Source organism: Pyricularia oryzae, chromosome 6 (assembly GCF_000002495.2).
Source record: "Pyricularia oryzae 70-15 chromosome 6, whole genome shotgun sequence".
In the NCBI taxonomy this organism is placed as follows: Eukaryota; Fungi; Ascomycota; class Sordariomycetes; order Magnaporthales; family Pyriculariaceae; genus Pyricularia; species Pyricularia oryzae.
In genome coordinates, this window is record NC_017853.1 from 1,850,203 (window position 1) to 1,860,177 (window position 9,975).

The following is a 9,975-nucleotide window of genomic DNA, read 5'->3' on the forward strand; positions in this document are numbered from 1 at the left end:
GACATTGACAGAAAAGAAATAGGTAGTAGTCAAGTGCTGTAAAGAGAAAAGAAAAAAAGAGAAAAGAAGAAGAAAGATAGATTCATCTCAATTAGGTTTCCAGGGATACGAAGTAGGGTACTCCGTACATGTACTGACCTAGGTGGGGTAGAATCTTATGAGGGTCGGTACAGGGTAGCTAAATGAGGTGGTCAACTTCTGACCCACTCGCTTTGACTTCAACGCGTCTCCTGACCAAGAACACGCGCGTCGAATTTCGTCTGGATTTGTTACCCATTGACAACAGAAAAGTTGCTGTAAACATCATTACGGAATAAACACTTCTGCCGAAAAAAAAAACATTCAAGATGTCCCAAAAAATAATCGAGATAACTTCTCAAAAGGAGAGCAAGTCTTCAGCGGCAGTGCACCTTCTGCCCTGCACAATCCACCATGATGGTCCAGTCGACCAGGTACAAAGTTACTGGAAGCCCACAGAGTCGCAGGATGGTAAGCTTTCGACAAATTACAGCTTAGTTCCTTGAATTGAACGCTAACGCTCGCTTTCAGGAAAGAAAACTGCCTTCTTTCGAGGGAGGAAGTTGCATGGCAAGGCCATCAGGGTCCCGGAGGGATATAAAGGCATCGTTGTGGAAAAGGGACCAGAGGATGGGCCGGCGGAGACCAGAGCAGATGAACCGGTAACTGTAGATGTTGACGCCGAGGAAAAGGTAGCGACAACCGCCTTGGATACAAAAGCCGAATTTGAAGAGATGGTCATCTGGGGCCACGAGTCCACGGCAGACGCATCCTCAGACCCCTACGTAAGGGGAGTGGAAGAATGGGTGTCTCTTGCAGAGCAGGTCAGTTTATTCACGCTGAGGTTTCCTCGACAGTTTTTTCTTTGCTAACATTTGAATTTCCCAGGTTCATTCTTATTAAAGTGTAAAAATATGAATTTGTTTGTAGGATTATGTGTCGCCCTCTGCGTGAGTAACACTGACGCTCAGGGGTGAATATTTAGCCGGGTTTGGATGGACTGATGTTTAATTGTCTTTTTTACGGCATGTACGGCGTATGGGAAACTGGGAATATATCATGATTAATCTGGGCAAGGCAGGCTCTGAGTAAGAGTTGGATTGGGTTGCATGTGCTTTTGGCGGGTGTACACACTGCATAGAGAGGTTGCATGGAGCTGACCAAGGGGGAAAAATCAATTAAACTGGACGCGACCCGACGCGTTATACACGTCCCCGCTTTTGCGCCGTTGCCTGGCAATGAATGCACATCAATACAAGCGCCCGCCTCCTTCAAGCGCCTGAAAAATAACCCACCTAGACGGGCATACACAACTCGCCCACATGTTTCGCGACAGACTCAACGAAACCTCTTAGAGTACTGCAACTAACCGTATTTCTCAGTTTGTCTGCGCGCCACAGCCGCCCATCACCGATCGCAATGGCGACCCCCTCGAGCGATGCGGGATTCATGATGTCTGATGCCCCTCGCTCCAGCGGCTTCAGACGTCCTCAACACCCCAGCTCTTCGGCTGGTCGACCCCGCGCCCCTCCGTCCGAGAGCATGGGCGCGCCCAGCGACGACGAGGGTGATGGCTTTGCCGACGACCAGGTCCCAATTAAATCTCGAAGGCCTGATCAACAAGTACCCCGCGTTGAGGATCGCGTCGGTCTTGCCATCCAACAACACTTTGAAGAGTTTATAGAATCGTACGTATAGGTCTGTGAGACCATTGTGATCTAGTTCAGTACATTGCTAACAGTCTCTGGCTTCGCACCCCTTTTCAGGTATACCGAAGAGCCCGACTCCTCTGGTCAACCAGCCTCAAGCGCCGTGACAACCAGAGTTTACTATGTCGCCCAAATCCATGGGATGCGGACGCATCAACTCTCTACACTTTACGTCGACTTTAAACATCTCAGCACCTACCAGAATGGTAACCTGGCAGAGGCAATAGTCAGAGAGTACTACCGTTTCCTGCCTTATCTTACCACAGGTCTGCATAACATGATCGCAAAGTACGAACCGCAATACTTCCGCGAGCACCGCCAACCAACAACGGCCTCGAGCAACATGACGACCTCGGGTGCCAGCAATGTCGGCTCGGCCAGCCAGAGCGATTTGGCAGAGAAGACGACCAACCAGCAGACGGACAAGCTGTTTTCGATAGCCTTCTACAACCTTCCCCTGGTCAGCCGGGTGCGCGCACTGCGCGCAAAGAATATCGGGCAGCTACTGAGCATATCCGGCACCGTCACCCGCACATCTGAAGTCCGTCCAGAGCTGTCGTTGGCAACGTTCATGTGCCAGGCCTGTAAGGCCATTGTGCCAAACGTAGAGCAGACCTTCCGCTACACAGAGCCAACTCAGTGCCCCAACGACAACTGTCAAAATCGTCTGGCATGGCAGCTTGATATCAGGCAAAGCACCTTTGTTGACTGGCAAAAGGTTCGTATCCAAGAGAACAGCAGTGAAATTCCCACAGGCAGCATGCCTCGTACAATGGATGTCATTATGCGCGGTGAAATCGTCGACCGCGCGAAGGCTGGTGAAAAGTGCGTCTTCACTGGCGCACTCATCGTCGTACCCGATGTCAGTCAGATGGGCCTGCCAGGACTGAGAGCCACAGCGGTACGCGACGACAAGGCACCCCGCCCCGCCGAGGCTGGTGGCTCAGGAGTTACCGGACTCAAGTCTCTTGGTGTGAGGGATTTGACTTACAGGTTGGCATTCCTCGCTTGCATGGTCATACCACATAGTGATGGGTTAGGAGGTTCATCAAAGGGAGGTGCGGCTGAGATTGCAGCGGCATTGGCCCACGCAGCTTCGTCGGATGTAACAGAAACACAAGAGGAGGCGCAGGCGGCAGTACTGGCATCATACAGCACATCCGAGATTGATGATCTGCGTAGTATGGTGCACAGCGACAAGATTTACGACCGTCTAGTGCAGTCTATAGCACCAACAGTGTATGGTCACAATGTGGTCAAGAAAGGCCTGCTGCTACAGCTCATGTCCGGTGTCCACAAAACTACAGCAGAGGGCATGCAGCTCCGTGGCGACATCAACATCTGCATTGTGGGGGATCCGTCAACGTCCAAATCACAATTCCTCAAATACATCTGCTCATTCGCACCACGGGCGGTTTACACATCAGGAAAGGCCTCTTCAGCAGCAGGTTTGACGGCTGCAGTGGTCAAGGATGAGGAAACTGGCGAGTTCACTATCGAAGCCGGTGCTCTGATGCTGGCAGACAACGGCATTTGCGCCATTGACGAGTTCGACAAGATGGACATTGCCGACCAGGTAGCAATCCACGAAGCTATGGAACAGCAAACCATTTCTATCGCCAAGGCAGGTATACAAGCAACTCTCAATGCGCGTACATCCATCCTGGCGGCAGCCAACCCAGTGGGTGGGCGGTATAACCGAAAGACAACGCTGCGGGCTAACATCAACATGAGTGCGCCCATCATGTCTCGTTTCGATCTCTTCTTTGTGGTGCTAGACGAGTGCAACGAACGCACTGATCGCCATCTCGCTGAGCACATCGTCGGGATTCACCAGCTGCGTGACGAGGCCATCGAGCCTGAGTTCAGCACCGAGCAGCTGCAGCGCTACATTCGATTTGCTCGCACATTCAGGCCCGAGTTTACCGAGGAGGCCAAGCAGACCCTGGTAAAACATTACCGCGAGCTGCGAGCCGACGACGCACAGGGCGGCGTGGGCAAAAACAGCTACCGCATCACGGTCCGTCAGCTGGAGAGTATGATTCGGCTGAGCGAAGCCATTGCCAAGGTCAACTGCGTCGAGGAAATTGCCTCTCACATGGTCGACGAGGCCTATAACCTGCTGCGTCAAAGTATTATATCGGTGGAACACGACGACGTCGAGGTTGACGACGAGGAGGATGCACCCGAGGATGACCAGGAGACGCTCCGCCGGGCGGCACAGGCAGGTCAAGCTCCAGATGAGGACTCGCCAATGGGCGGCGAGGAGGCTGCCCAGAACGCGTCGACGACAACGCCAGCTAGCCAAAAGGTGACCATCACCCACGAGAAGTGGGTAGCGATGCTAAACATGATGGTCCAACGTGTCGCCGAGGACGAGGTCTCGGGCAGCGGCGAGGGCATCTCTGGCGACGACCTCGTCAACTGGTACTTGGAGCAAAAGGAGGACGAGCTTGCGAGCGAGGAAGACTTCAACAGGGAAAAGAAACTGGCCACAATGGTGCTCAAAAAGATGGTCAAGGTAAGTCATGAGATGGAACTCTTATTGATGGTGTACCCCAAACCGTATCTAGCTCTTACTAACCTTGGCGCCTATCGTTTTGCAGGAACATATCCTCATGGCCGTCGAGGCCCAGTCGGAAGACGGCGATGCCGCCACTGTAGAGGGCTCATCGGCGCGCGCCGTCCGTGTTGTCTACGTGCTCCACCCCAACTGTGCTGTGGAGGAAATTTGATGAGTTGGAATATCCTGGGTGTTGGTGTTGATGATGTTTGGTAATTGTTTAGGTTGTGATGTTGATGCGACACGAGGGATACCTTTTTCGTTTTCTTGAGAAATAGTGTCTGGTTTAGAGATGGGTGTTTTAAGCTAGCATAGCGCACACCGCATCTCGCTTTATTATGAACTTATGAGGAGGCCAAATACGAATGAACCATCCAGTTAACTCACGTTGTCATAGTTCCGAATGGTACGAGCCGTGTCCACAGTTACTATATGAATATCTGTGTTATCAATTTTGCACCAGGGGGGGGGGGGGGGGGGTGGGGTTACGTAGCGTCGGTGAACCGCTGTGGAGGCCCTAGGTGTGTTACCTGAAGGTATTAGATTTCAAAGCAAGTAGGACATGATACTAAAGGAATCAGATGAGGGCAGAATACGGACTGGAAGGATGGATAAAATCAGACCTTAGAACGGGCTGATTGCAACTGGGTCGCACATTCTCATCGGCTCGGTCGGTCTCCTGGTCCCGTTCCCTTCCCTTTCATCACTTGCAGTTACGTGGATGTTGGGATAGCTGGGTAGGTAGCTGTTCGCACCCGTCTGATAAGAGGGAATAATAGATCTATCATTCTAGAACTAGGCACCTGGATGGAAAGCTGGGCGATCCGATCCCCTCGGTGCAATGATTTGGTATACTCAACCCCTCAGGCTGGCAAGTGCCTGCGTAATAAACATGTATGTTTTGATTCTAAATCTATTGGCATAAACGCCCGCAACTTAAATCACATAGGGCTCGCTGTCCTTGAAAATCAGATATGGTTTCCTCTTGGCAAGGTCTAGAATGGTGGCAGCAAATACCCCATTTGCCCCTATTGATTGCGAAAAAAAACGATGTTAGTCGCTTCATTCTCACTCAAAAGACCAAATCCATGTTGGGTCATATGAACGGGGCTCCTTACAGGCGAACCAGCTCCTTGTGTAGGAAGTGATTTGATTAACATCAACACTCTCATGCACAAGGCCGAGAAGAGCAGACTTGAGAACAAGCTGCAGACATCCTTGGATTTCTTCATCATCGTCCGTAGTCTGAGCTTGCATCAAGAGACTCATAGGCCAGGCGTTCTGGAGGCCAATATGCGGACCTGTGAGACGTGTAAGTTTGGTCAGCACACACGCACAAGCAGAGACGCAATTTCCCCACTTCCGGGCCTTGTTGTAAACAGACATACCTCCGATACCCCTGAAATCCCTGCCTTCGAGGTAGTAAGGGTTGGACTGCTTCGAAAGTAGCATCTTGCGCGTGTTCTGATATATCTTGTCCTCCTTTGAAACGAACCCCATAACAGGTAGCGCCAGCAGCGACGGATAGTTGGCGTCATCCATCAAAATCGCCGAGCCGTAGCCGTCCACCTCGTACGCAAACACATCACCGTGGGTCTTGTGCTTGACGACGCCGTGCTCCCAGACGGCCTCGGTGATGGTCTTGCTCCACCTCTCGACCGTCGCGGTGAGGGTGTCGTCGGCCATGTCAGCAGCCTTTAGAGCCTTGGCTGCTCGCCCGAGCTCCACGGCCATCATGGCGTTGGCCGGGATGAAGAAGCCGAGAATGCTGGCGTCGTCGCTCGGCCGGAAAGCGGACCGCACGAGCCCAGTACCGTTCCCGAGCGGGTTGCCCACGCCCTGTAGGTTGAGCGTCTCGGTGCCGAGGGTGGTCCTCCGCTGAAACGTGTACTGGTTGAGTCTGAAGCTGCCAGTCTTGGAGTTGAAGGTCGGCATCGCCTGCTGCTCGAGCACGATGAGGAGGGTGTCGAGGGCAAGCAGCCAGCGCGAGTTGACAAACTCTGTGGACCCAGTCTCCTCAAAGAAGTCGTTTCCAATGGCCAGGAAGTGGGCTAGGCTATCGAGCTCATACTTGCACTCAAAGACAAAGTTCGGGTCGTAGTTGGGGTGCACCGTATCATCCTGCCCGTTGTGGCTTATGGGGAGATTGGCGATGGGCGGCGGCTGGAAGGCGTTGCAGTACGGACTCTGGATGATGTACTCGGCCTGGGTGTTTATGGCGCCCAGGATAAGGGTGCGGACAGCCTGGTTCTTTTGGGCGAGGGGTTGGTACGGCGCCAGCTGGTTCGTGCTGTCGCGCAGCCATTCGGCGATGATGTCGCCGGTTATTATAAAAGACTGAGGGCCCTCCCAAGCGCCTTTGCTGTCGGTGCCGAAGCCGAAGAAGTCGTCGTCTTCGTCGTGGGGCTTGCTCCTATGTTTGGTCTTGCCGTCGGTGTGGAACTTGACCGTTGTGTCCGTCGTCGAGGGGAACGCGTTCTCAAACAGGCGCGCCATGTCGGGGTCCTTCATCCGAGAGGTGACATCCTTGATGACCTTCTCGATCGCATCGTTGTTGAAGGTCCGGCAGCGCGGATCGGGCCGCTGGTAAGGTAATTTGAGGGGTCCATCGCTGAACGGTGGGCTGTTGAGGCGGGGCGGGATGTTGGGTCAGTATGAAAACGTAGCTCCAAGCTTGAGTCGGGGGAGATGGCCGTCGTGCTTACTGTTTATACTTTGAATAGCTTGCGTAGTCTGGACAAGCGGCGTGTTCGAAACCGTGAAGTGGTACCTGCGCGGAGTCGCCCGCATTCGCCTCGGCTAAGTGGGCGAGTAACGGCAAAAGGAACAGGAACTTAGTTGGACCCATTGTGACCGAAATGCTGGGTCAATCTTGCAAGGCGCGGATTATTAACTTTGTGCTGACAGTCAACCAACCAACAAACCAAAATGTAACCAGCAGTGGAAGAAACAATTAAAAGATTTCGCAAGAAAATAAAATCATGGCTCAAGCCTTGGGAAGGACTGACTTTTTAATGCCCAAGAGCTGCAATGTCGAAAGAAAAAAAGAGAACACGCACGCCTCCCGAGTTTCAAGTTGCTGTAGGAGCTTCGCAGTTGAGCTACACACAGGCAAGCTTCGGGACCTGACCCGACTCGGCGTAGTGACGTCCAGTGCGATGTGCCTGCTGGGTTTGTGCGGGGAAGGGCGACCATGCGTCAACTCAACCCCCTGGCTCTTTTTTTTTTTTTTTTTTTTTTTTTTTTTTTTTTTTGGCTGGGAACCCAGAAAGCTGGTACACGCCCTAACCCCTCGACTTGTGAATGTGATTATCTACAGGTTTACCTTGACCGACTGCTGCTTGCCCCCTCATTACTGCTTTTCTCGCTACTAAAGTGATTGGTACGCAAAAATAAAAATCACAAGTCGAGAAGATTGTGTTCAAGCATGTTTTGAATACAGTAAACGGGTGGAGACTGACTCCATATTCTTCATGATAATTAGGTAGCCATTAACCCTTGCGTGTCTTCAGTGCTATGTAGATACATGAGTATCACGGGCTGCCCAAATACCATAGCAAACCTACGCAACAGTTTTATCAAATCATTTCTTCGAAAAGAATGACATGATGTTGCCTTGCCCTTTTGCTCCAGCCTTTTTGCCTTTTGCGGCAGATGCTGTGGCCGGCGCAGCCACGACAGGCTTTGCTTGCTTTGCAGAACTTGACGGGGTATCATCCTCGGAGAAAGACTCCCAGGCCGCTTCCTGAATTGTGACTGATAGACACAACGATGTTAGTTGGCGGTACAGCAGACACTTTTTTTCACAACTTTCTGAGTTGACAAAGTATGACTTACCAAGGTAGCCCTGATCGTCCATGACTTGCTTCTTGCGCATGACACGCTTCCTGCCACGCCTCCGGCCATCCCCGGTACTAGCCGAGATGACCTCTGCCGGCTCTTCAGGCTCTTTAGGGACCTCAGGGGCAGGCGCTTCCTCGGGCTCCTCTTCTGGCTCTTCTATTGGGGTGTCTTCGCGCTCTTTCTCTTCCTCCACATCATCGTCATCCTCTTCCATCATGCGCTTCAGCTCCTCCTCCCGCTCCTTTCGCGACTTCCGACCGGCAGCTCCATCAGTAGGCTCGGCATTTTTCGGCGCGGGCACGGCTTCCGAATCATCTTCTCCGTCATCCGACATAGCAGTGTCGGTCTGAGACGGTGCAGCCACCTCGACCTTCTTCTTGGGCTTAGCCTTTGCAAAGGCCTGCATTAGACCGCCGGAGCCGCCCCGCTTCATAGACGAAGGAGGCTTCTTGCTGTCGCTTTGCGTAGAGGCCGCCGACGCTGCTTGTGATGATTTTGCAGATGAGGTGGCCAGAGACTTGGACTCGTCTTTGGCGGGCACATTTGACTTTCCGAATGGTCCCTGGGATTTGGGAGGCTCGGCCTTCACCGGTTGGCTGGGCTTCGGTTCCGACTTTACCGTGACCGGTGGCGGGATCGGTAAGCCCCTGCGGTCTCGTCGCCGCACTTGAGAGTTGCTAATGTTGCCCAGTTTTCTGTTCAGCTCAAGAGCATCGTCCGTGGACGCGATCTGGAGCACTTGGTGAGCTGCGTCCGATAGAAGTTGCGGGTCCTTGTATGGCTGTCAGCTCTTTGAACCCCCTGGCTCCAAATCAATGAATCAAAAACTCACGTTCATAGGATGTTTTCCTATGCTGTATACGTGAATGGAGGTCACTTGTTCATACTGCGCTAGGCAGTCCTCAAGATTTTCCTCCTTCACCAAAGTGACCGTAAAGACCGGGACTTGCTCCGAGGTTTCTTCAACCTCGGGCATGGAGCTCGCCATCTCAATGTCCCCATCCGGCTGTGACTGGCCTTGAGGCGAGTCCTCGTTTGGCTTGACCCCGTACACGAGATAAGTCGCATGAATAGTACCTGGCTTCCGTTCATTTTGCGACTTGTGAAACTCGTAGAGCATTCTTTGCAGTGATTGAAGTCAGTTGATCAAGATATCTGATATTTGAATCAAGTCAAAATGACAGAATGCTCACTGTTTAGCGACATTCAATCGCACGCCAAGGGATCGGCCAAGGTACCGATAAGTAATCTTGATATGTGGTATCTTAGCACGAGGAGTTTTTAAACCGCGAGGACGATGCGAGAGGAAGAGGCTCACTCACCACCTTGTCCTCGGTCAGAATCTCTTCTGCCAGAAATTTCTTGTACTCCGTCGTGGCAGCCATGATTGCGCTGTGAATTTTGGCATGTGCCTAAGTTAGGTACGTTAGAGAAAACAGCTTGTTTCTTTGCGATGACAACCGCTAATACGCGACAAATGATCAGCTTTCCTCCAATAATCACGACCCAAAAAGACGCGTTTTCACGTGACATAGCTTGTTGGGAACGTCCAGTTGCTGACGTAGCAGTGAGGTTACTGCGCCAGCCGTAGTTTTGAATGCAGGGTAACAAGGGCATGTAGAGTGGAGTATTTTGTACAAGACTTGACTGCGGCTGCAAACTTGGTCTAAACAACGACGTTCCTTCAAATCAATCAAGTGACAAACGGGAACTTTTGCTACACGGTTGACTAAGCCAAGACTTGAAAACAATCATCCGCTTGGCGCTGCAATTTCATGGAGCAATCGCATCATCTTGTTGCCTAAATTCGTGCTCGAGGACTGAGAGGCATTCCGTGGAAGA

General features: G+C 52.1%; 4 protein-coding genes across 4 annotated transcripts; 2 read left to right on the forward strand and 2 right to left on the reverse strand.

Annotated features, from left to right (window-relative positions):
- Positions 1-243: 243 nt before the first annotated feature.
- On the forward strand, positions 244-1,300 carry MGG_17682 (uncharacterized protein). Its single transcript, XM_003719652.1, has 3 exons — positions 244-489; positions 550-842; positions 907-1,300. The coding sequence occupies exons 1-3, from the start codon at positions 348-350 to the stop codon at positions 919-921; spliced, it is 450 nt and encodes a 149-aa protein (XP_003719700.1). The 5' UTR covers positions 244-347; the 3' UTR covers positions 922-1,300.
- Positions 1,268-4,714, forward strand: MGG_17683 (uncharacterized protein). The gene is made up of 3 exons (XM_003719653.1): positions 1,268-1,706; positions 1,785-4,248; positions 4,334-4,714. Exons 1-3 carry the CDS (start codon positions 1,438-1,440, stop codon positions 4,460-4,462), a joined length of 2,862 nt encoding a protein of 953 aa, XP_003719701.1. The 5' UTR covers positions 1,268-1,437; the 3' UTR covers positions 4,463-4,714.
- A 310-nt stretch (positions 4,715-5,024) lies between these two features.
- On the reverse strand, positions 5,025-7,487 carry MGG_04128 (uncharacterized protein). The gene is made up of 4 exons (XM_003719654.1): positions 6,996-7,487; positions 5,679-6,913; positions 5,409-5,591; positions 5,025-5,318 (listed from the first exon to the last, which is right to left on the reverse strand). The coding sequence occupies exons 1-4, from the start codon at positions 7,136-7,138 to the stop codon at positions 5,227-5,229; spliced, it is 1,653 nt and encodes a 550-aa protein (XP_003719702.1). The 5' UTR covers positions 7,139-7,487; the 3' UTR covers positions 5,025-5,226.
- A 256-nt stretch (positions 7,488-7,743) lies between these two features.
- MGG_04127 (uncharacterized protein) lies at positions 7,744-9,617 on the reverse strand. The gene is made up of 5 exons (XM_003719655.1): positions 9,456-9,617; positions 9,327-9,382; positions 8,966-9,254; positions 8,128-8,905; positions 7,744-8,046 (listed from the first exon to the last, which is right to left on the reverse strand). Exons 1-5 carry the CDS (start codon positions 9,516-9,518, stop codon positions 7,874-7,876), a joined length of 1,359 nt encoding a protein of 452 aa, XP_003719703.1. The 5' UTR covers positions 9,519-9,617; the 3' UTR covers positions 7,744-7,873.
- Positions 9,618-9,975: the final 358 nt, after the last annotated feature.

What these genes read in the sequence shown, in the direction of transcription:
- MGG_17682 (XM_003719652.1), top strand. Translation starts at nt 348, where the DNA reads ATGTCCCAAAAAATAATCGAGATAACTTCTCAAAAGGAGAGCAAGTCT. An exon ending in GCCCACAGAGTCGCAGGATG is followed by an intron (nt 490 to 549) that starts GTAAGCTTTCGA and finishes GCTCGCTTTCAG; the next exon opens with GAAAGAAAACTGCCTTCTTT.
- MGG_17683 (XM_003719653.1), top strand. Translation starts at nt 1,438, where the DNA reads ATGGCGACCCCCTCGAGCGATGCGGGATTCATGATGTCTGATGCCCCT. An exon ending in TTTGAAGAGTTTATAGAATC is followed by an intron (nt 1,707 to 1,784) that starts GTACGTATAGGT and finishes ACCCCTTTTCAG; the next exon opens with GTATACCGAAGAGCCCGACT. An exon ending in TGCTCAAAAAGATGGTCAAG is followed by an intron (nt 4,249 to 4,333) that starts GTAAGTCATGAG and finishes ATCGTTTTGCAG; the next exon opens with GAACATATCCTCATGGCCGT.
- MGG_04128 (XM_003719654.1), bottom strand. Translation starts at nt 7,138, where the DNA reads ATGGGTCCAACTAAGTTCCTGTTCCTTTTGCCGTTACTCGCCCACTTA. An exon ending in AGCTATTCAAAGTATAAACA is followed by an intron (nt 6,914 to 6,995) that starts GTAAGCACGACG and finishes CCGCCTCAACAG; the next exon opens with CCCACCGTTCAGCGATGGAC. An exon ending in GGATTTCAGGGGTATCGGAG is followed by an intron (nt 5,592 to 5,678) that starts GTATGTCTGTTT and finishes CACGTCTCACAG; the next exon opens with GTCCGCATATTGGCCTCCAG.
- MGG_04127 (XM_003719655.1), bottom strand. Translation starts at nt 9,518, where the DNA reads ATGGCTGCCACGACGGAGTACAAGAAATTTCTGGCAGAAGAGATTCTG. An exon ending in TTCTGACCGAGGACAAGGTG is followed by an intron (nt 9,383 to 9,455) that starts GTGAGTGAGCCT and finishes CCACATATCAAG; the next exon opens with ATTACTTATCGGTACCTTGG. An exon ending in GGACGATCAGGGCTACCTTG is followed by an intron (nt 8,047 to 8,127) that starts GTAAGTCATACT and finishes TGTGTCTATCAG; the next exon opens with TCACAATTCAGGAAGCGGCC.